Raw genomic sequence first — 25,649 nt, forward strand, 5'->3', positions numbered from 1 at the left:
GGCCTGGAGACGGCGAAGGTTGAACAGGCTCCGACTGGTTCTGTAGATAAGTTCCACTCCAGCGGGGAGCTTGTTGAGCATGGCAGCGAGGAAGATTGAGGAGAGTTGGCGTGATGACACAGCCCTGCTTGACCCCGGTCCGGTCATGGATTGGGTCTGTAATGGATCCGTTGGTAAGGATCACGGCTTGCATGTCGTCGTGGAGCAGGCGGATTAACCTAATCTGGTGCTCCTTGTGGGAGGAGTAAGTGAAATGGCCCTCTACTGTGTGTTTGCAAAAGCCTCTTGAGAATGGGTTGGACCTCTTCTTTTTTTTTTTAAAAGATTGTTCTCAGGATGTGGGAAATGTTGGCAAGGCTGCATTTATTTCCCATCATTCATTGCCTGAAAAGGTGGTGGTGGGCTTTCTTCTTGGCCTGCTGCAGCCTTGTGCAATGGTGCCTCAACAGTAGTATTAGGTAGGGAATTGCAGCATACTGACTTGATGAAAGAATGGCGATATACGATTTTTTACCACGTAATAAACTTTTTAGCAAAATTAAAGCGCAAGGCATTAGAGATACAGTGGCAGCATGGATATGGAATTGACTAAGGGACAGAAAACGGAGAGTAGCAGTGAATGGTTGTTTTTCAGACAGGAAGGAACTTTATAGTGGTGTTCCCCAGGGGTTGATACTGGGACCACTGCTCTTTTTGATATATATTAATGACCTAGACTTGGGTATACAGGGCATAATTTCAAAGTTTGTAGATGACTTGAAACTTGGAAATGTGGTAAACATAAACTTAAAGGTAGTAACACACTAATGAAATGAGCAGACACATGGCAGATGAAATTTAAGGCAGAGAAGAGTGAAGTGATACATTTTGGTAGCAAGAATGAGGAGAGGCAATATAAACTAAATGGTACAATTTTAAACTGGGTGCAGGAACAGAGAGACCTGGGGGTGTATGTCCACAAATCATTTAAAGGTGGCAGGACAAGTTGAGAAGTTCTCCACTCTGGTAGGAAAAATAGAAAAGCAGAATATTTTTTAAATGAAGAGAGACTGGAAAATGTTAATGTTCAGAGGGACCTGAGTGTCCTGTACACAAATCATAGAAAGTTAACATGCAGGTACAACAATCAATTAGGAAAGCAAATGGTATGTTAGCCATTATTACAAAGGGATTAGAACATAAGAATAAAGAAGTTTTGCTGCAATTATATAAGGCCTTGGTGAGACCACACCTGGAATACTGTGTACAGTTTTGGGGGCCGAAATTAACCCTTTTGTGCGCCCCATTAGCACCTCTAGGAGGCGCTAACAGGGCACAATGCCCTTTTTGCCCAGGGGCGGGAGGCAGTAGAGCCTTGGGTGAAATTACCCCTGAAATTTTGCCCTGGGCCGAGGCGCAACAGGCGATGACATCATCGCCATGTGCGTCGGCCCCTTTGCAGGCCACAGGGGAAATTGCCCTGCGGGTCGCGAGGCTGGCACCGGCCAATGTCCGCACCAGCTTCGCGGGGCGTTGATATTCGCCCGGGGCGACCCTTAAAGGGGAGACCATATGCGCTCGTGCCACCATTTTCTTTTGTCGGCCAACTCTTCGGTCCGCCCGACAATGGCGGCCCTCACCTTGACCGGGCCGCCATCATGCAGCCCGACACTCCCTGTTGGGTGCCGAGCCGCTGGCCTGGTTGAGTGCGTCCCTGGTAGCCCAGTGGTAGCCACCAAAGGGCCTGCAGAGTGCGCAGTGGCCCTCCCCTTTAATGAAAGGGAGGGGTGTTGTAGCGTGTTAGCGCTTTCGCGTAGCGCTGACCTCTACAGCGGGCGCTGAACTCAGCGCCGCGCTGGTGCCTTAGGAGCACCTCTCCAATGAGGCGGAGCACCTGAGGCAGTGCTCTGCCTCGTTTGAGGAGCGCGAAGTCCAATTGTACGCTGGGGGTGGTAAAAGTCTAGGGTCCGGAAGATTACCGCCCCCAAATGGGGCGCAGGGCAATTTCGGCCCCATGGTCTCTACCTAAGGAAGGATATATATACCTGCTTAGAGAGAGTGCAACATAGGATTACCAGACTGATTACAGAGATGAGGGGATTGTCCTATGAGGAGAGATTCAATAGACTAGGGCAATGTTCCCCAGAGTTTAGAAGAATGCAAGGTGATCTTATTGAAACATAAAATTCTCAAGGGGTTTGACTGGGTAGATGCTGGGAGGATCTTTCTTCTGACTGGAGAATCTAGAACGAGGGGTCATTGTCTCAGGATAAGAGGTCGGCTATTTAAGACTGAGATGAGGAGGGCTATGAATCTTTGGAATTCTCTACCCCAGAGAGCTGTGGATGCTCAGTCATTCGGAGTATAAGAGCAACATGTATTTGAATGGTGCCATCATTAAAGCCCTTCAGTTGTAGTTTATATGACAGTGTGCCACGTGGTAATGAGCTTCATTGCATGCTTTGGTGCTGGGAGGGAGGGAGTGAGTGAGTTGAGTAAGACGAACATGAAAAGGATGTTACTTTGTGTATGGGAAAAGCCTTCTACTTTTCTCTCTTTCCCCCTCAAAGCCTTGGTGGCCTACCATCTGAAGATTAATCTTCTCAAACTTGGTCAGTGCCCAGAAGTTCCAGGTGCCTCCAGCTGTCCGTTTGGTTACAACTGTTGAGCATTGCCTTGCAGTACAAGCGGAGAATAAGATGTGACGTTCTGATTCTCCGAAGCACAGACAATGATGGCTAAGTGCAGCCTTGAGTGGATGTACTTGGATGTAGGTACAGGCCCCTGTAACCACATTGACATGGAGGAAGTGTTTCGGAGTAAAACTCTGTAAACCTGTCAAATAATGACATGATGCTAAGTGTGTCCTGCTGTTTAATCTGCAGGTATGGTAAACATTCAAAGTATTGTGCAAGAGCGTGTGATACTTTGAGCATTTACGTACTCAACCATCTTCTGCCAGGCACTTTGGGCTCAAGTTTCGGACTCCCACCAGAACAGCACACATCGGAGAGGCCCGCCTAATTTGTAGACCAAAAATTGTGCCGAACACTTACCTCACGATTCTCCGATAGCTGTAGGCCCATTTCCAGGTCGGCGCGGCACAGCAGGTGCTGCTGGGGGCGGAGCTACAGCCCTGCACCAAAAACAGTGCCGGCAGCTGCGTGCGCAGTAGCTCCTGGCCTTCCCAGCGCGTCCTGTCTCCGGGCGACGACCCTATCCCAAGCCAAAGGGACGTCGCCCCTATCCCAGGCCAAGTGGCCTGACGCATCTTACTTCGTCAGCGGGGCTGCCCGGCCTCTCGCTGGGGGCGGGCCTCGCCCGAAGAGTTGTCGGTGTTGGCAGCCCGGCATCTGCTGCGTGCGGGCCCCGCCTGAAGTCCTCAGTGGGGCCCGTTCATCTTCATCTCCCGCGCCCCCTGTTCATCATCATCTCCTCCCCCTCCCTCCCCCGTTCATCTTTCCCCCCCCCCTCCGGCTCTTTAGTTATTCACGCAGGTGGCCATTCCTCAAATGTAGGCATGAACAGTGAGCATCAGGCTATTTGGCAATGATCTTGATACTATTCTCACATAACCTAATTTTTTGATATTAAGGGAATCAACAGATATAGGGATAGTGCAGGAAAGTGGAGTTGAGGTAAAAGATCAGCCATGATCTTATTGAATCGTGGAGCACCTTGAGGGGCCGAATGGCCGACTCCTCCTATTTTTTATGTTATGTTCTTAACCACTTATTTTTCAGTAGCAGTAAACAATCAGAAATAGGAACCAGTGCTGATTTAACCCACTCACATCAGCTGCAAGATGAACTGTAACTACTCAACTGCTGAGAAACTGATACAGCAAAATCTAACCTGGGATCTCTTGTCGAATTGGGTTGTAATACAACACCAGGCTAGGAAGTCCATTTTATATGGAAGGAAAAAATGAGCTTGTAATATTAATGCATGTAATGCAGACAATTATATAAATTAGTTCAGAAAGACTGTTTATAAAATGTCCAGTAGGGTTGTTATATCAAATGTGTTCAATTTCAAGAAAAACCTTTCACCTTTTCCTCAATGGCACGAGTCTGTGTACTGTATTGGTTAGTGTTTACATGGACACTGCTCCTCCTCATTACTACTCTAAATTGCTTCTATCCTCATCCATTCAAAGGGTTTAAAAACAAAGCCTAGCACTTTATCACATCTCTCAGATTTCACCAAGTGCTCATGTACACTGAATTACTTGGTTTGGAGGCTTACACAACAGTCACTGCATGACAAACACCAAGTCTCAAACTGTAAGTCTGACTTACAGGAGCCAAGTGTTTATAATTTTCTGTTGCTTAGCGATATGCGGTGGCCTATTCCCCCACCTCTGCTAGAATTGTCGACTGGAAATTGATTGAGAGCAAGCTGAATTAGCTTGTCACATGACTCTCTTCCTTGGGGCATCTGATGGATCAATTGACTTAATTAACTTGTGGCAATAGAATAGCAGGAGCAAGCTCAGAAATACCACTATTTCTTAGGGCCTTGGTGAGGCCACACCTGGAGTATTGTGTACAGTTTTGGTCTCCTAACTTGAGGAAGGACATTCTTGTTATTGAGTACGTACAATGAAGGTTCACCAGACTGATTCCTGGGATGGCGGGACTGACATATCAAGAAAGACTGGATCAACTGGGCTTGTATTCACTGGAGTTCAGAAGAATGAGAGGGGATCTCATAGAAACGTTTAAAATTCTGACGGGTTTAGACAGGTTAGATGCAGGAAGAATGTTCCCAATGTTGGGGAAGTCCAGAACCAGGGGTCACAGTCTAAGGATAAGGGTAAGCCATTTAGGACCGAGATGAGAAGAAACTTCTTCACCCAGAGTGTGGTGAACCTGTGGAATTCTCTACCACAGAAAGTTGTTGAGGCCAATTCACTAAATATATTCAAAAAGGGGTTAGATGTAGTCCTTATTACTCGGGGGGGATCAAGGGGTATGGCGAGAAAGCAGGAATTGGGTACTGAAGTTGCATGTTCAGCCATGAACTCATGAATGGCGGTGCAGGCTCGAAGGGCCGAATGGCCTACTCCTGCACCTATTTTCTATGTTTCTATGTTTCTATGTTCCCGTTCATCTTCCTCACCCCTCTTCTCTCTCTCTCTCCACACCCTCTCCTCTCTCTCTCTCTCTCTCTCTCTCCCACACCCCCTTCTTTCTCTTTCTCTTTCTCTTTCTCTTTCTCTTTCTCTTTCTCTTTCTCTTTCTCTTTCTCTTTCTCTTTCTCTTTCTCTTTCTCTTTCTCTTTCTCTTTCTCTTTCTCTCTTTTTTTTTCTCTTTTTTTCTCTTTCTTTCTCTTTCTTCCCGGTGCTGCAGTAGGTGAGTAGAAATAATTTTTTATTTATTGAGTGATTTTTAATTTAAAAAAAAAAAAATTTTTTTTGGATTGATTTTATTGGTTGATTTATTTATTTATTTATTTATTATTGATGATAGCTCTTTATTTGTAAAAGTGAAGTGTTTAATGTTTGTAAACCCCCCTCTTTCCCCCCCCATCTCTCGATCCCTACGCCTGATTTCTAAGTGTACAAAAATCTACACTCACTCCATTCTAAGTTAATTTGGAGTATGTTTTCGCTGCCTAAACTTGCAAAACAGGCGTAAGTGGCTGGATTTTGGAAAAAAAATCTGTTCTAAAATTGAACTATTCTAATTCACTGGAAATGGAGCAAACTAAATGCCGAGATGCTAAGATGCTCCATTCTAAACTAGTTGCTCCAAAAAAGTAGGAGCAACTTCATCCGAAACTTGAGCCCAAAATTTGTGTTGTCCTTTGGATGTCAAGTCACACAAGGGGATGGGAAATGGATGTGCAAGTGGTTAGACTAGTCATAAAGAAAGAATGGTTTTGAAGAACCGAGTGGGCACAGAAGGGGCATCGTGAGGGATAGCCATGAACAAGTAGGGTAGGTGGGGGCAGCTGAGTTAGTTGCAGCACAGTCACAGAGAGGGGTGATTTGAGGTGGGGGGGGGAGCAGCCAAAGAAGGAGAGAGTTAGCGAATGGGGGCAATCAGTGAGAGAGGAATGGGGAGCATAGTGAGGGTTGTCAGGCTGGGGGAGGAATTGGGACCAGGTAGGTGTCGTAAGTCGTTTACTTGTGATGATGGTTAATGGGATAGGAGGAATAGGAAAATAAAGCTGGGAGGAGTGTTGCTTAGATGAGGGAGAAGAGGGGCTCCTGATCTTTCCGTTTTTAAGTCTTGATATTTATATACTTTTTTTTAGTGTTACTCCCACTGTTTCTGTTTCTAAATATAACTCTGTTGTTTCCTGTTTCAATCTTTAAGTACCACTCTCCTGTTTATTTTCAGTTCCACTCTTCGTGTCAGCCCAGGTGTTTGTATTTTTATTAGTGCGGCTTTACTTTGTCGCCATTATTTTGACAGCAAAATCTGGCCCAGTATATTTCACATTCATTTGCTTTATCGATTTCCCAAGCAACTACAATTCTTTAAAAAGCTAATGTACAATTATACCCCAATTGCTTACATTTATTTTGTTATCATTTCTATTTGACTCTAAATTACACATTGCACCACATGATTCTCCTAATCTTCTAAAACAACACATCCTGCAGCTTCTTGTGTGCAATGCCATGGAATATTGACTTAAAAAAAAACTTGTGTCCAAATGCAGAGGCTGTCCATTTTCTCAATTCTAAATTCTGACGTCCCATCATTAAAATGCAAACTCTCTATCTGTGGTTGGGAAAATTTTGGAGTCCATTATTAACAAAGCAGTAGCAGGACATTTGGAAAAGCAAAATTTGGTCAGGCAGAGTCAGCATGGATTTATGAAGGGGAAGTCATGTTTGATAAATTTGCTGGAGTTCTTTGAGGATGTAACGAACAGGGTGGATAAAGGGGAACCAGAAGGCATTTGACAAGGTGCCACATTAAAGGTTACTGCACAAGATAAAAGTTCACGGGGTTGGGGGTAATATATTAGTATGGATAGAGGATTGGCTAACAGAGAGTCGGGACAAATAGTTCATTCTCTGGTAGTAATTAGTGGTGTGCCGCAGGGATCAGTGCTGGGACCCCAAATATTTACAATCTATAGTAATGACTTGGAAGAAGGGATTGAGTGAGGCCTAGCCAAGTTTGCTGATGATACAAAGATGGGAAGAAAAGCAATGTGTGAGGAGGACACAAAAAAACCTGCAAAAGCACATAGACAGGCTAAGTGAGTGTGCAAAAATTTGGCAGATGGAGTATAATGTTGGAAAGTGTGAGGTCATGCACTTTGGCAGAATCAAATCAAAGAGCAAGTTATTATTTAAATGGAGAAAGATTGCAAAGTGCTGCAGTACAGTGGGACCTGGGGGTACTTATGCATGAAACACGAAAGGATAGTATGCAGGTACAGCAAGTGATCAGGAAGGCCAATGGTATCTTGGTCTTTATTGCAAAGGGGATGGAGTATAAAAGCAGGGAAGTCTATCTACAGCTATACAAGGTTTTGGTGAGGCCCCACCTGGAATACTGCATGCAGTTTTGGTTTCCATATTTACGAAATGATACACTTGCTTTGGAGGCAGTTCAGAGAAGGTTCACTAGGTTGATTCCGGGAATGAGTGGGTTGACTTATGAGGAAAGGTTGAGTAGGTTGGGCCTCTACTCATTGGAATTCGGAAGAATGAGAGGTGATCTTATCGAAACGTGTAAGATTATGAGGGGGCTTGACAAGGTGGATGCAGAGAGGATGTTTCCACTGATGGGGGAGACTAGAACTTGAGGGCATGATCTTAGAATATGGGGTCACCTATTTAAAACTGAGATGAGGAGAAATTTCTTCTCTCAGAGGGTTGCAAATCTGTGGAATTCACTGCCTCAGAGAGCTGTGGAAGCTGGAATATTTAATAAATTTAAGACAGAAATAGACAGTTTCTTAAACGATAAGGTGATGAGGGGTTATGGGCAGCAGGCGGGGAAGTGGAGCTGAGTCCATGATCAGATCAGCCATGATATTGAATGGCGGAGCAGGCTCAAGGGGCCGTACGGCCTACTCCTGTTCCTATTTCTTATGTTCTTTTCGTCATGCTGTAATTTCACTCTCCTGTCAATGGAGGCATTGCAATGTCAAAACTCCCAGGAAGGTGCAATTACAGTATGATCAGTTTACATAGGCAGTTATCATTACAAATGTGAGCTTAGGCATTTATAGTGCAAATGTAAAATAAGGACAGAATATGTGACTTAAAATGGGCTTAATTATATCTGCATCCCTTGGGTTAATTATATCCTACTCTCCAATGAAAGCTGCTCTTGGAGCAGCCAAAAGGCTATTGGACAGGAAGATAACCAAGGTATTTTTCAATGATCTTGTGAATCAGCGAGCCATTAAGGATTGTATAGGAATATTCAAGGATTCCTTGGAGTGGAATCTCAGGATACAGCAGAAGTTTTAAATAGCTACTTTTTGTCAGTCTTCAATATAGAAGACGATGTTGAGTACCAATAATACATCATAGGGCAGATACTAAAATTGAAAGTGTCAAAGTAAATGCAAAAATAGTCATGGCTAGAACAAGAGATCTCCAAACAAATTGGACTGATGGCATTCATCCTAGGGTGCTCAAAGAAATGAGACCTTTGATCTTTGAGTCCCTTGCTCATACATTTAACAGCTTGCTGGGGTCTGGGATTGTTTCCATGGACTGGAGAGAGACCCATCTGGTGCTAATATTTAAAAAGGGTAACTGGGCAGAACCTGAAAATTAACTTGACTATAATTTTAGGCAAGTTGCTGGAAGGGATCACAGAGATGATCTTGACAGAAGGGGTTATTAGAGATTCTCAACATGACTTCCGGTAAAGGAGATCATATCTTACCAACCTGATCGAATTTTCCGAGGAAGTAATTAGGTTGGTGAATGTAGGTAGACTAGTTGACATTGACCACTTTGATTTTTAAAAAACCTTTGACAAGGTGTCACACAATAAGCTACTTAATAAGATTGAGTCCAGTGGAATTACTGGGCAGATTTGGGTTGGATAAGGAATTTATTGCATTTTCGTAGACTGACTGTTCTTAATGTTGTTTTTGTGCGGAGACCCGATACTAGTAGAGTCCTGCGGGGATCAGTGTTAGGGCTGTCGCACTTCGACAGCTTTATTACTAATCGTTGCTGGCGTTGGAGGAACTGTCTGTAGGTTTATGGGATTACAAAGATATGTGTGGGTGTCAGTAGAGAAATAGATTACAGTCAGATCTGGAATGCATTGCGGGATTGGGCATGATTCACCACCTCCTAAATCCCCTCGACCCCAAAATTTTCAATCCATTTCCACCCTTCATTTCAAGGAAGTTTCTCGACCCTTGCCTGGATACAATAGGCGCAAAATTCCAAGACCCAAGATCATCCTTGGGGGTTGTGGAGGGGGGGAGGGGGATATATTAATACTTTTTTCATCTTTCCTTAGGGTTGTCCTGGGACCCCTGTATACCCTACAGTTGTGGAGGGTCATGGCTCAAGCCCAACCGTTAGCTTTTTTGAGGCACTGCCCATATTAAATTCATGGGCCTCAAAATTGACCCACCCATTTTTTTTCGCCGCATTCACCAAAGATGCGCCGACTTTGTGGCCTGAAAACGGCACCGAAAAGCTGTCTCCGGATCCTGGCCATTCTGTGGCCTCTCCCATGGCTTGGCGCAGAGTGTCTGTCGATTTAGGGGGAGGAGCTAGGGCCCTGTGCGAAAAACGGTGCCAGCAGCTCTCTGCATGCGCACTGGAGGTTTCGCGCATGCGCAGTAGCTCCTGCCCCCAGCCGTGCTACAGCGTGGGACCTGATGCGTCCCGCCCCTATCCCAGGCTGAGTGGCCTCACAACGTGCGCCGGGCTAGAACTACGTTTGCTGGAACTGTCTGTCTGTCCTGCTGACTTCCCGGGCCGAGTTTTCATAGGAAGGTAGGATTTAGTTTTATTATTTCTTCTTGAATGTTTTTATGCTTTTTGAATGTTGTTGTGGTTTGTTTAGTGCTTTGCAAGGAATTCACCGCTTCCCTTCCCGCCCTTATTTCTGGCCAGACGGTCTCAGATGTAACTACCTGCGCTGATTTCTTAACTCTCCAAGCGTTTTCTGTGCGGCCACAAGTGGCCACATACGCTGGCCTAAGTTAGTTTGGAGCAACTATTAGCTGTACAAAGTGGCCTAAATGGCCAAAACGGGCATAGGTGACTGGTAACGCCCTCTTTTGGGGAAAAAAAAACTAAACTAAAAAAAATCCTAACTAGCTCACTTATACTGGTGCAAATTGAATATGCAAAATGGGGATTTTTAAGATACTCCAGAAAAATCAAGTTGCTTCCAAAAAAACAGAGCAACACCTGGCCAATTTTGAGCCCATTGAAACTCATCATTACTTGAGTCCTGCTCCTTTACTTAATTTACAAACCATGTAAATTCCACAAGTACAGTGACAATAATGTTCAAATAAAGCCAGGGAACATTCTCCTAATTTTTTTTTAAGCACCAGCAACATTTTTTTGAAAGAAAAAACTTTTACATAAGCCATTTTTAGAAGTTAAATTTTAGCAACCTTTTATTTAACTACTTTCAGGAAGATGCAAAATAAACAAATCTGTAATTATGACTTAGAAGCCATTAATGCATCTTAAAATTTTTCTGTGTCAAATCGTGCATAAATAGTTGGAGAGTCAATGTGTAATTGGTTGTAATGCTGTTCAGTCCTGCCTTCCAACTGGACTGAGTGGTTCATGTATTTGACCTTCACTCCTAGTGAAAGAAGCTAATTTTTCTTCTGAAACACACACCAGCTGAATCATGGGTTGAAACACTATATAATATATATATTTTTATATATAACGAAGGAATTGAGTATCTCCAAGTTTGCAGATGTCATTAAGCTGGGTGGTGATGTGAGCTGTGAGGAGGATGCTAAGAGGCTGCAGGGTGACTTGGACAGGTTAGGTGAATGGGCAAATGCATGGCAGATGCAGTTTAATGTGGATAAAAGTTTGGTGGCAACAACAGGAAGGCAGATTATTATCTGAATGGTGACAGATTAGTAAAAGGGGAGGTGCAACGAGACCTAGGTGCCATGGTACATCAGTCATTGAAGATAGGCATGCAGGTACAGCAGGCAGGAAAGAAAGCAAATGGCATGCTGGCCTTCATAGTGAGAGGATTTGAGTATAGGAGCAGGTAGGTCTTACTGCAGTTGTACAGGGCCTTGGTGAGACCACACCTTGAATATTGTGTGCAGTTTTGGTCGTCTAATCTGAGGAAGGACATGCTTGCTGTTGAGGGAGTGCAGTAAAGGTTCACCAGACTAATTCCCGGGATGTCAGGACTGACATATGAAGAAAGACTGGATCGGCTAGGCTTATACTCACTGGAATTTAGAAGAATGAGAGGGGATCTCATAGAAACATATAAAATTATGATGGGACTGGACAGGTTAGATGCAGGAAGAATGTTGTTGATGTTGGGGAAGTCCAGAACCAGGGGTCACAGTCTAAGGATAAGGGGTGAGCCATATAGGACCGAGATGAGGAGAAATTTTTTCATCGAGAGTGGTGAACCTGTGGAATTCTCAACTACAGAAAGTTGTTGAGTCCAGTTCGTTGGATATATTCAAGAGGGAGTTAGATGTGGCCCTTATGGCTAAGGGGATTAGGGGGAATGGAGAGAAGACGGGAGTGAGGTACTGAAGTTGCATGATCAGCCATGATCATATTGAATGGCGGTGCAGGCTCGAAGGGTCGAGCTCCTGCACCTATTTCCTATGTTTCTATGTGTCTTCACTCACATTTAAGTTCTCCTTTATGACCTCTATTTCTAAGCTGTTTCAATAGCGACATCCAATCTGACTGGTTTTATGGAATCCATCTTGCTTATATTGCAGGATCCTTTCCAAACACCAGAGCAATACATACATTAGGATATCTCCAATCGTTTGAAAGTTGAATTTTGTGAGTATTTCTTGCTGCTGAATCCATCTCTTCGGCTGAGGAGGTCTATATAGGTCAGCAAATGCACCACTGATCTCTGTGCATGTCTGTTAGCCTGGCCTGGCACCATTGCATCTCCGAATCTAGGCACATACCCTGCATTTAAGTTGTTGCCAATATTCTTAAAGTCAGCTACCAGGGAGCAAAAGAGATTGTTCATCTATGACTCTCTCTCTATTGTTTTATGGTTTCCCCATTGGGAGACCCCACAACCTGGGCTCGACATCTTTGGATCTATTCCTATGTTGTGGCAATGAATTCCAGAAGTTGCTGAAATGGTCTACTTCTCTTCATTGACAGAAGCCTCCTTTAGCTAGTTCTCTGTATCGCAAGAGACAGCAGGGCCAGCTCATGTACAGCACTGCTGCTGAAGTCCAGCACCATTGGCTTCACGGAGGACAAGAGTATTGTACTTTTTTTGTTTAGTTTCCAGATTGATATGAAGTTATTCAGGGTCAAGTACAGTGGCCAGGCTGATAATGAGCCTTCTGTATCTCACACAATGCCAGGGAAGGTGATCTGGCTATAAGAATAAGATGAAATATAGAGACAGCGTTTTCAAACTGAAGTGTATCAGAAATAGAAGACCTTGTGTAGATGGATGATTTTTCTTTGTAGAAGCAGAAATAATAAGCAAAGTGAAATGTTTGGTTTCGCCTTTTCTTTGATGTATGAGTGGCAGATTTTCTGTTAATTATTTCTTCTGCGAGTGACCTTTTTATAGCTTTACTTTTTTCTCCATGCCCTCCCCCCCCCCCCCCCCCCCTCACTTCCCTCACTGGTATTATAATCAGTTCTTTCACTTGCAGTACATACTGGTGACAGCACAAGAATGGAGCTGATCATCCCAGGGGAACAACACTTCTACCTGAAAGCCGTCAATGCTGCTGAGAGACAGAGGTGGCTTGTTGCCTTGGGGTCATCCAAGGCTTGCCTGACAGACAGCAGGACTAAGAAAGAGAAGGGTAAGTGTTGTTTTGCATCTTAGTACAGCACTACCATATTTGTATTTCTTAAGTGTAATTTGCACCAAAACAATTTGAAGGGATGTTTTCTGAAATGGGTTGGCACTAGTGGTGCAATTTATAATTCCTGCTCCCTGCCCCCAGTATGGCTGTGAGAAGTTGTTGAACAGAGGTCAAGCACTTCACCATGAAGGTGAGAGGAGAAAAACTTAAAGGAAAAGTAAGCTGCTGAACACTGAAAACAATAACATTGGTGGAGGTTCCTTGCCTGCACTCTTGGCAGCAAGTCGTGCTGGTGAGAAGATTGTTGAGGGATTTGTACACTTTTATTTGTTTGTGAATCGAAACTTTAGTTACACAATTTAGTTTATTCAATGACTTTCTTGCACAGAAGCTGCACTTTTATTGTGCTTGAACAGTAAGGAAAATTGGATATTTGGTGCGCTACTATAGTGCTGGAGCATCTATAAGTATGATATGTTTGTTTTTAATTTTATTCCCTTTCTCCACTCTCTCCCCACACCTTTAAACTTTGGGTAATGCAGCTAAATATTATTTGATACATTAGTGCCAATACTATTTTGGGATTCTGCTCTCTAAGTTCCTGCCACATTCATTTGGAGTTCCACTCTACTAAAGTACTGTGCTACCTGTATGTCCAACTTGCTCTTTTATCCCCACTCCACTTGCACCACCTCACAAACGTTATCTCAATGTAGAAGATAAGAACAGAAATTTAAATACTTTTCAATATTTTCACATACAAAATTCATGCTCTGCATTACACTCATTTGTAGGAACTCTTTCACAACAATTTTTGGAGCATTCACTATAATGAGGCCTTCACCTTAGCATATTACAACTTTTGCTGATATTTGAATAAAATTGTGCTCTGGAGAAAAGCTTTTTTTTCTGGTAACTGACTCATAATAAGTTGGCACTCATCCACAACGAGAAAACACTAACCAAGGCTGTTTTTAAAAAAAAACTTTCAAAAAGAGATAAATATTTTAAAACTGATTACAAGACTCTTTTCTCCCCAACAACATCTAGCTTTACTGGGGTGAAAAATATCCCCTTGCATTCCCATTATGGATTTTTCAAAATTAGTTGCTGTAAAATGGAGATATTTATCGTATTTTAAAAGCATCTGTACTAGACATATTATGAGCCCTGGTTATTCAGTAGTGGAAGATTCATTCAATAAGTTTTATTTGTTCTGCCAATTGTATCTGGGCTTAGCAGATAAATGCACAGTGTATGATGGTATTGAGCTGTTTTAGATTGAGAAGATCTATGTTCAGTTCTGGTCTTTGAAAAGACCAGGCAGCAGGCAGTTGGTCTCCATAAGTAACCACCACCATGCTCCTATTTGCACACAAATGAAGCTTGCATATATAGACAGTGAGCGAGAAGAGGACTGAGCTGAGGTCTGATATCCCCCTGTGGATGAATAATTTGCCAATACTACGTGGGCTCCTGTATAAAGGATAGCCACTTCTGAGCAAAGACTTGGAAGACTGCTATGATTGTGAAACCATACTGTACCAGGATTTGTGATCTTTTGGTGCAGAGAAAAATTGAAGTTAAATTGATCTCTGCAATATTTTATATTTATGTTTAAACTATTTTTCTTGCAAAAATTAAAATGAGGGTATGTTTATGGCTTTCAGAATGCAAATTAAATGTCTTATAGGAAGTTGAAGGGAAAGCAACTGATTTTAATTTTCTTTTTTTTAAAGAAATAAGCGAAAACACTGAATCCCTCAAAAAGAAGGTCTCCGAACTGAGATTATATTGTGATCTTCTCCTCCACCAAGTGAATAACCTAAAAGAGAATACACAATCTGATCAGTCCAAACCAACTGATTTAGAGGTATATATTAATTATGTGCCATTGCATTGTATATATTGCTCACCAGATGTGCTCTCTGCTCCTAATCCCTTTCTAATATGTGTAGTACATTGAAGGCGACTTATTCTTGGCAATTTGCCAGATTGGCATGATGAGATGCCCTATAAATCTGTGGAAATAAAACACAGCAGTAGAACTTGATTGAATAAAATAAAACATAAATTGGAGCTACTGGCCATTCTGGACAACGGAAAAAGGTGCTCAAATTAATCCTAGACCTTGGAAATAAACAGAAGTTACAATATGGTAGCAGGCAATGTTCCCTGTAAGCTGCGCTTTGTTCTGCATGGCTTGTTTCTTTTAATGCGCTGCCCCTTTAACTTTCTGCACATGCGCGGTATTTACACTATAATAGCCGGTGAGCAGCCTGCATTGGACCTTTCAGATTATTGCGCGACCACACGCTTACACTTTAGTGGGAATATTGGTAGCAGGCTATTTGGGCAAACCGGTACGTGTTGACATTTACCCTCCATGTGATCAAATAGTTCTAATCACGTTTGCCCACCCTGTTCCCATATCACTTTGACCCCTTTTCCCCTTGTCCACTTAAGCTGATAAAGAAAGAACTTGCATTGATATCGTGTCTTTCATGACTTTGGGACATCCCAAAGCGCTTCACAGCCAAAGAAGTACTTTTGAAGTGTAGTCAATATTGTAATATAAGGAAATGCAGCAGCCAATTTGTGCACAGCCAGGTCGCACAAACAGCAATGAATCAAATGACTTGTTTTAGTGATGTTAGTTGGAGATTAATATTGGCCAGGATACCAGGGAGAGCTCGCTTGCTCTTCTTCGAATAGTACCATGGGATCTATCACATCTTCTTGAGAAGGCAGTTTAATGTTTCATTCAAAAGACGGCACCTCCGACGGTGCAGCACCCACTTGGTACTGCATTGCTGGGTCAGCCTAGATTTATGTGCTCAAGTCTCTGGAGTGGGACTTGAATCCATGACCTTCTGACTCGGGTGTTTTCAATTTATATAGCCTTAATAAATTGAATTTATTGAAGATGAAGCTACAGAATTAATTGCATGAGTATTTTTCGAGAACACTTTCTAGAGTAAATAAAATAGCTCCATTCTGGATTACTATCATTTTAATATAAATTCCGCAGCAAAATGATTAACCTGTGGGCTGCAATTTTTTGGGAAACACCTTGGTGTCGTGTAGCATTCTTGAATGCTGACATCGTTTCTGCCTCAACCATTAACCCTGGAAATGAATTTCACAGCCTCACAACTGTGTAAAGACATTTCTCCTGGCATCAATTCTAAATCACAAGCAGCAAATTAGTGAGTGAAACCTGTTCTGTTTTGTGATTTGAGAGTAAGCGGAGTCTTCCATCGGTGTGTTTATAGTTAGCCAATAGGAGTTCAAAAGCACCCAGGGTGGTTGGCCTTCAGGTTATTTCGCTGTGGTGAAGTGCCTGGCTAGGTCTAGGGGCTGCATTTTTATACATTTATGTTTTAAGTGAGTCCATAGGGCTGGATTTTCTGCTAATTTGTGTCCATTTGTGCCTCGGGGCGGTAAATGGTGTTTTTGGGTTTCAAACGGGACGTCCAGGATTTAGCGCCCAGCCGGAACGTTCACCAATGGTTTTTCAGCGGCGCACAAACTTATCGTCCCGCCCTCCATTTTGACCGTCACGATGACGTCAATTGTCATGCAAGGCTGTGCTAGCGGAACTTTCGAGCATAATGCCTGATTTTTGCGGCTGCCCCTGGACCCGACCAAAAAAACCAGATGGTCCCAGGGTGCAGCAGGCGCAATTGGCGCCATATTTAAAGGAGGGCTGGAGAATCTTGTATCGCAGTTGTCAGTGACTGCCACGGTTGCGCGCAGAATGCTGCGTTAGTGTACACTTTTTAAAGCGGCACTTTTATATGAGTTAACCCTTTGCTTTCAAGGTCAGTAAGAGTGTTCATTGGTGACCATGCAAGTTCAGCAGAAAATTATGCTGGTTGCTATTGGCAGACGGCTTCAAGCTGGAAGGAGGCTTACTGTCCATGGCTTGCAACGTAATTAAAAAGGTCGCAGACGTTTGTGGAGGAGGCTTTACCCCCCCCCCCCCCCCCCAATGGGTTTACAGGGAACATCGCTCATACCTCCACGTTTCTGATTAGCTTCAGAAAAGAAATGCTGACAGAAATATGCCAACTCCTACATGCAGACCTACAGCCTACCAGTGCCAACAGGACTGCGCTGCCCATCGAGGTGAAGGTGACTGTGGCAATGGCCTTCTATGCCTCCAGCTCCTTCCAGGCAGCACCAGGAGACATGTGCTGCATCTCGCATCACGCTACACATTGCTGCGTCGCCAGTGACAAGGACACTGTACACATGCAGAATGGACTTCATAAGGTTCCCAATGAGCAGAGACAGCCAGAAGGAGAGGGCTGTGGGGTTTGGACGATCTGCAGGTTTCCCCAAGGTTCAGGGTGCCATTGATAGTACACACGTCGCCCTACGAGCACCAACACACAATGCAGAGGTCTTCCGAAACCGAAAGGGATACCACTCCCTAAAGGTTCAGCCGGTCTGTGACCCGACTCAGCGCATCCTCACAGTCAGTGCTTGATATTCAGTGAGCACACATGATCCTTTCATCTTGCGTGAGAGCAGTGTCTCTCACATATTTTAGTGACAAATATAAGGTCAGAGTTGGCTGATCGGGGACAAGGGATACAGGCTGGCCACCTGGCTCATGACCCCCCCCCCCCCCCCCCCCCCCACTCCGGAACCCTGCCACAGAAGCCGAACAGCGCTATAATGAGAGCCATGCAGCCACCCGCAACATCATTGAACAGACAATTGGGGTACTGAAGCAGCGCTTCCGATGCCTGGACCACTCTCTGGAGGCAGCCTTCAATACTCTCCTCAGCAGGTCTCAGAGTTCATTGTCGTGTGCTGCATCTCACACAACTTAGCCATCATGAGGGAACAGGCATTGCCAATGGGAATTGCAGGACCACCGCAGGAGGAGGAGGACGAGGAAGAGGAGCCTGGCAAGGTACCCAAACCGCAACCACCAGAACCACAGGGGTGGCAGCATGGAGATGTGGCCACTGCAAGAGCCTTGCGTCGCCAGCTCATCATTGACTGGTTTGTTTGAGCGGGGAACGGGAGGTTTGAGCATTGCCTTGTCACTATGCCACCATGCTGGCTATTCTACAAGTGATTGCGCAAATGAGACACAAGACAGCGCAAATGAGACACAAGACAGCAATGTCAAAGAATAATTTTATAACAACATTGAACACTCAATACCCCCCCCCCCCCCCCCCCCGACTCCACACACACACACACACACACACACACACACACACGCACACAAAACCTTACATAACACAATGCTTAAACACTTATGGTCACATAACTGATCCCAGCAATCAACAATATCTGAAGTATAAAAATGACTGCATCCTGCAGTGCACAACATGCAAAGGAAAGAAAAACTGCTTCCTGCAGTGCACAAAATTTAAAGGCACAATGACTTGCCAGCCATTATTGGGTCTTGGACAGACTCCACCCACCCCCACCCCCGCCACCCCTCCCCCTCCCCTTCAACGTCCTCCCATGCCTGCTGTTCCTCCTCGGTGAGGCCTCAGGGTATACAGCAAGGCTGTTAGAGGGCTGCTGTGTTGGAGGGCCAGACAATGGAGACAGCGTCTGAAGACGCTCTGAACCAGCTCCTGGCCTGGAAGGCCTGGCTTTCAACTAGGGCACCTCTTCCTCAGTGTTGCCAGTCACAGGTGGATGGGTGTCAACCGTCTATGATACATGGTTGGCGATTGAGTGGTGGGATCCAGAATGCTGTTATCCTGAGGAATGAAACCACCTCCCATTTCCCTGGAGCCACTCACTCTCCGACAGGGCTGGGCCTCAGCAACCGGAACACAATGTCGAGGAACAACTTGCTGGCCTGCTTTGGGACAATAGGGAATGCAGCGAGTATGGAAGCAGAAATACTGCATCACCTGCCCAAGCTCAAGCAAAGCTTATGCCTGTGATGTGCCCCAGTCTGCGGTGTGATCAAATACACGTGCCACACACTCGAACTCCAATGACTAGAGGCCACCAGCCTGTGTGTGTGGCCAATGATGGCCTCGCTGGACTCATGACCCGCAATGACAATCTGCGACGCTGTCTCCACAACAGTCGCAGTGAGCTTGTCAATGCTCGCTGGGATCCGTCCCAGTGCATCAATAAGGTCACGGTTCATCACTGCACTCTCCCTGGACATTTCCACCAGGTCCACTTCAAGGTCTGCCTGTCTGTGAGCAGACCTATTTTGCTGATTCACCCTCTGGAGAGATGGCCTGCGGAATTCCACCCCGGCACTGGGTTGCTGTACGCCACTGGGGCCAGGAGCCTCTGAATCCTCAAAGCCTGGGAAGTCCGTGTCATCCCTAGAAGTACTTAATCCAGAGGGTGCAGCACGTGGGCTCGGATGCACCGCCAGAGCAGTGTCCTCCAGTGCCTCATCGTCGGCTGCATGGCCTGAAGGGATGGGGCACCTCCGGTAGGTCATCTGGAAATAGAAAACAGTAGATGAGTGGTTAGCAGCGGGGGCAAGGTGACAAAGCACAGGTTCATTTGAGGGCTGCCGCAACTCCATAATATCTTGCAGTGTATTTAGTCGTGCGTTCCATTTACATACCCTCACTACCCGAAGGGGGCTCAGCATCGCCCCTGGCAACTGTCCGACCTGGGACTCCGATGAGGACAGAGACCCTCACCACAACATCAGATTGTTTGAGGCAGACCCCTGCCTGTCCACAGCTGCTCCCTCTTATGGGCGTGCTTTGACTGCAAATAGAAAAATAGGAAGGGTTCAAAAAGAAGCTCTATGCTTCTATGCCACATATGCCTACCACAGTGGAATAGGTGACACTATGTGAATGTTGTAGAGGCCTCCGTTCAATGTGTTTTGATCTTGCACGTGCTTCATCAGTATGTATTCACTGGTAGAGGCATCTACCATGGGGGATGTAAGTGATCTTTCAGAAAGTGATAGGACCAGTTGGAGTGCATTGTGCGGGACGATGTTAATGATACAAATTATGTGCATAGATCATTAAAAGCCAATGGTTGCCGATGTAAGCGTTCATCTTTGTTATGCATTGTGAAAGGCACGCCACTACCTGTTGAGAGGGACCAGATATAAGAAGCACTTAACATAGTTTGAGAGATTAACGTTACAAATAATGGAGGCATGCATTGATACAAATGCTACTCATCCTAATGATCCTCGTGAGGTCATTGAATTTTTTTCGTCACTGCGTGCCAATCCTGGGCACAGTGTCTGCAGCAGATACTACCTCTGCGATGTCCCTCCATATTCTCTTGAAGACAGGAGGGAGTGGTCTGGCTCCCCCTGTAAGATGGAGTGAGGCCTACTTCCTCTCCATTGCACTGACTAAGGCCTCACTAGCCTCCTGGTTGAATCGCCTGGCACGCTGTCTTCCCTCCTGCTCCTCCATCTCAGCTGAAGTGGGCTGGTTTAAATGCGTATACGCGCAGGAAATTGGCGTGTCCAGCATTTGTGTTTGCGACTGGAAAAGAAAACAAGAGGAGGGAAAAAAAATTCTATGCTCATGCGCAAAATGGCCGCCTCCTTCAATCCCGAAGATTTCGGCTCCGGCGCACAAAGTCAGTCGTACATTGGCTCACTTAACGCCAGCGCTCCTACAGGTGACTTTTTAGCCGAAAATACATGACGAGGGCGCAAACTATTTCCAGGTACATACTTTTGCGCACCGCCGCAATTTGCGCCCTGAAATGCTAAAAGCCAAAAATCCAGCCCAATGTTTAATTACTGGATGGGTCTCGCTTCACTTTTCTGCAGAAGAGCACAAAGTGCCATTTGAAAATTCCTCCTTGAAATGGAAAGAATTAAGAATTAGGAACCGGAGTAGGCCATACGGCCCTTCGAGCCTGCAGCATTATTCATTGAGATCATGGCTGATGTTCGACCTCAACTCCAGTTTTCTGACCGATCTCAATATCCCTCGATTTCCCTAAAGTCCAAAAATCTATCTGTCTCTGCCTTGAATATGCTCAACGAATCAGCATGCACAGCCCTTTGGGGCAGAGAATTCCAAAGATTCACAGCCCTCTGGGTGAAGAAATTCCTCCTCATCTCAGTTTTAAATGGCCGACCCCTTACCCTGAGACTATGCCCCCTAGTTCTAGACTCTCCAGCCAGGGGAAACAACCTCTTAGCATCTACCCTGTCAATTCCTCCTCAGAATCTTCTATGTTTCAATGTGATCACCTCTCATTCTTCTAAATGCCAGAGAGTATAGGCTCAATCTCTCCTCATAGGACAACCCTCTCATCCCAGTCATTGTACTGCCTCTAAGGCATGTATGTCCTTTCTCCGATAAGGAGACCAAAACTGTGCACAGTATCCTAGCTGTGGTCTCACCAAAGCCCTGTACTATTGTTGTAAGACTTCCTTACTCTTTTACTCTAACCCCCTTGCAATAATGGCCACCATGCCATTTCCCTTCCTAATTGCTTGCTGTACCTGCGTACTAACTTTTTGTGTTTCCTGTACGAGGACACCGAAATTTCTCTCAACACCAACATTTAACAGTTTCTCACCATTTAAAAAATATTCTGTTTTTCTATTCTCACAGCTTACATTCCCAGCTAGCTTTGTATTGTCAGCAAACTTGGATATATTGCACGCAATCCCTTCATTTAAGTTATTAATATAGATTGTAAACAGTTGAGGCCCAAGCACTGATCCGTGCGGCACCTCACTAGTTACAGCCTACCAACTCAAAAATGACCCGTATATCCATACTCTGTTTTCTGTCTGTTAACCAATCCTCTATCCATACTAATTTATCACCCCCATCTTGCATAGAAATCTTTTATGTGGCACCTTATCAAATGCCTTTTGGAAATCCAAATATACTATACTGGTTCCCCTTAACTACCCTGCTAGTTACATCCTCAAAAAAATTCTAATAAATTTGTTAAACATGATTTTCCTTTCATAAAACCACGTTGACTCTACCCACTCATAGTATGATTTTCTAAGTGCCCTATTACCACCTCCTTAATAATGAATTTCAGCATTTTCCCGACTACTGATGTCAGGCAAACTGACCTGTAGTTCCCTGTTTTCTCTCTCTTATTGAATAGTGAGGTTACATTTGCTACCTTCCAATCTGCTGGGACCGTTGTAAAATCTAGGGAATTTTGGACGATCACAACCAATGCATCCACTATCTCTGCAGCCACCTCTTTTAGAACCCTAAGATGTAGGCCATCAGTCCAGAGGGTTTGTCGGCTTTTAGTCCCATTAGTTTCTCAAGTACTTTTTCTCATTTTCATTAGCTCCTTGGTTCCCCACTATTTTTGATATGCTTTTGTGTCTTCTACTGTGAAGACAGATACAAAATATTTAAAATCTCTGTCATTTCCATTTTTGCTATTATAATATCACCTGTCTCCGCCTCTAAGGAACCAACACTTACATTTGCTACACTCTTCCTTTTTACATACTTGTAGTAGCTCTTCCAATCTGATTTTATATTTCTTGCTAGTTTGCACTCACTCTATTTTCTCCCTTTTTATCAATATTTTCGGTCATCCTTTGCTGGTGTAAAGCTCTCCCAATCCTCAGGCTTACTACCATTCGCAAGATTATAAGTCTCTCCTTAATCTAATTACTATCATTAACTTCTTTAGTTAGCCACGGATGGATCACTTTTCTTGTGGAGTTTTTAATTCTCAATGGAATGTATATTCATTGAGAATTTTGGAATATTTCTTTAAATGTTTCCCATTGCTTCGCTATCATCATACCTTTTAATCTAATTTCCCAATCTACCTTGCTCTCATACCTATGTAATTGGCTTTATTTAAGTAAGACTCTCGTTTCTGACTGAATTATTTTGCTCAAAGTGAAATTGTATCATATTATGATCACTCTTCTCCAGAGGATCCTTTACTACGGGATTACTAGTTAACCCTGTCTCATTACACAATACAAGATCTAAAATAGCCTGTTTCTAGTTGATTCCATGACGTATTGTTCTAGGAAATTGTCTCGAATGCATTCCATGAACTTGTCCACTTACTATCTTTGCCAATTTGATTTGCCCAATCTATATTAAGATTAAAGTCCCCCGTGATTATTGTATTACCTTTGTTACACGCTCCGATTATTTGTCGATTAATACTCTCTCACTGTAGACATGTTCGTCCGGGATCGCGATGTTCTCCACAAACTGTCACATGCTGCAGTTGCGGCACACCTGCACCACCATCCCTTTATAACCTTGTTTTATTTATTTAGTTCATTAAAATGTATTTATTTATTTAACTTTCTTTGTAGTTTTAGTTTTAATTAATTACTAGATCTAGTTTAAATTCTAGGTAACTTAAATTAAATATTTACCTGTAACACAAAGCACTACAAGTATTGGAGGAAAAGGCCGCAACCTCTTTCTGAAATCCCACTCTCCAAATTCCCAACTTTAACACTCAGTTTAGAAGCACTCCATTTAAGATCACTCTGAACACCAATTAGTTAATGAGACAATATGAAGCTTTAGTTGCCGGGCCAACATTAAACCGGTGATTAGCAGTATAGTTGAATGGTTCAGGGAATGAAGAGTCTATTTGGGAACAGGAAGTTACTGAATTACAAAATGTTTTGAAGATGGCTATTAAAATATAACAATTTCCAGTAAACTAATAGTAAAATCTTGTGAAAATGGAAATTTTGAACCATTGTTTTGAAATAAAGTAAACTAGTTAGCAATTTACAATATAGTTGCTACAAATGTAGACTGAGTGAAACTCATGTATCTTTTCTTTCATTCAGTGGAGGCTGGGTCAGATCTCGAGGATCAAGTGGAAATGTGTGTGTTTTGTTTAAGTAATGTCATTTTGGTTCTTTAGTGACAGTCAGAACTTCCAAGATTGCACAGTTGAACACTTACGGAGGCCTTATAAGAGCAACCAGAAATGACTAGTGGGTCACTGAGGGGCAAATAAAGTACTTGCATGGTACCCGAAACTAACATTGAAGGACAGTGAGAAGTTATTTATAGCCTAGAAGTCAGTGGAAGCACCAGGCACATCAACTGAAGTGGTAGTCATGCCACAGAGGGGCAGAAACTAAAAGTGACTGGTACGAAGTCATTGGCTATGGGGTAAGAAAATGTGTGTGTGTGTGTATACCACTGCAGAAGAATGCCTAAGTCAACAATGGGAGCTTTATGAATAGGGCAGTTTACATTTCCGCACAATAGACAATAAAAGTTACAGTTGTTTGTTTGTTTCACTTGTAAAGGAAGGCATTCATACTGATTTCTGGCAAGTGATGCTGAATTTGAGGTTTAGATGGCCAGGATTTACATATTTATCTTTTTTTTAAAAAAAAAAAGGACAGTTTCTGCTCCGTGGAATGGTGGACTGCTGAGGGAACTAACCCAACTTCCACAGCAGAATAAATATTTTATTGTAGGTGTGTTCATTTAAAAAAATAAAAAAAAAATCCGTTGCTAGATCACACATGGCATTAAGGAAAATTCACAGTGAAACGCTTTTTAAAAAGCAAATTAATTTAAAGAGAATTAAAAAATTGGGGTGATACTGTTGAAAATGACGGGGTAGATCAGGTTTTTCCTACAATTCTGGAGAAGGTTAAGGGAATGAGAGCTGTTTACAGTCTGTTCTCTGCTCGTTTCTTTTTGTTAAACCACATGTTTGCATAATAATCCTGATGTTCTTTCATATTACAAGGTTGTATAAATTGTCTCTGAAACGTAAGCAGTCATTTGTCACATGAATTCAAAATACTGCGAACTTGATATGGTGCTTCAGTTTTTTTTTTTGCATGGATGTCCCCAGACTAGTTGAAGAGCAGTGAACTGTATGCTATGCGGGATCAGGTGGAAGTGGGGTTCATCTTTGACGTTCAGGACTGGGATGTAGCCTGGATGCCTGGAGATATAGGGTGAGTGCAGAGTTTTTCCTAGCTGCTTTATTCAGGGGGCTAGAGGTCCTTGTCTGATGATTCCAGTAGCAGACAGCACTTTGGCATCCCGCTTTCCCCCTGAGCAGACACCCAAAGTCACATTTTGAAACCTCTCTACCATAGTAGGTGCCTGAGATGCGTCCCCAAGTGGCACAGATGCCTACCCAGTTTATGATAATGAGGTGACCTGTCCATGATAAAATCTTTGGCAGGATTACCACTAGAGATCACTGTTTCCAAGCATTTGCGCTGGGATCAAAGGTCAGTGGGTTTTCGGGCCCTATGATTAAACGTTTTGGATGCTTGTAGATACAAAGCGGCTAAATACTTGCATCACTAACTCTTCCTTCTCCTTCCACTTTTCATCTAACGATGATAGCCCATATTAGGATAAAATTCTGTGAGTGGTACATCACTCAAGTGGCCATTCTATATTTGTCAGTCCAGACAGTGAATGCTGGCACGCTGTTCTATCGTGTGCACTTGTGCATGTGCAGGGGAATTGTGCAAGCGGTCAAGAACTGAACCATTGCTCAGTTGCATCCATATGTTCACTTTCAGCAGAAGTCACTGGATAACAATCAAGAGGAGGAACTCTAGCTGATTTATTTTTTCTTAGCCAGGGGTGCTGAGGTCAAATGCAACCCAGCCCCTCTGCTGACTGGCTGAGGTCTCTTAACTACAGAGGTAAAAGATCAAAATCGAGACTTTTCTGTTATTGATTATCAGTGCTACACCATGAGGTGCATTTACCCATTAACTA

At 43.7% G+C, this 25,649-nt stretch overlaps 1 protein-coding gene across 1 annotated transcript in view; it reads left to right on the top strand.

Moving 5' to 3' along the window:
* The window catches only part of plekha8 (pleckstrin homology domain containing, family A (phosphoinositide binding specific) member 8), a 74,552-nt gene that overhangs the window by 17,846 nt on the left and 31,057 nt on the right, over positions 1 to 25,649 (top strand). The window contains exons 3-4 of the mRNA XM_070880843.1: positions 12,805 to 12,960; positions 14,703 to 14,836. Coding sequence (XP_070736944.1) covers positions 12,805 to 12,960; positions 14,703 to 14,836 — 290 coding nt within the window. The remainder of the gene's footprint in view (positions 1 to 12,804; positions 12,961 to 14,702; positions 14,837 to 25,649) is intronic.

The sequence above is a fragment of the Pristiophorus japonicus genome, chromosome 5 (genome assembly GCF_044704955.1).
Source record: "Pristiophorus japonicus isolate sPriJap1 chromosome 5, sPriJap1.hap1, whole genome shotgun sequence".
Classification (NCBI taxonomy): Eukaryota; Metazoa; Chordata; class Chondrichthyes; family Pristiophoridae; genus Pristiophorus; species Pristiophorus japonicus.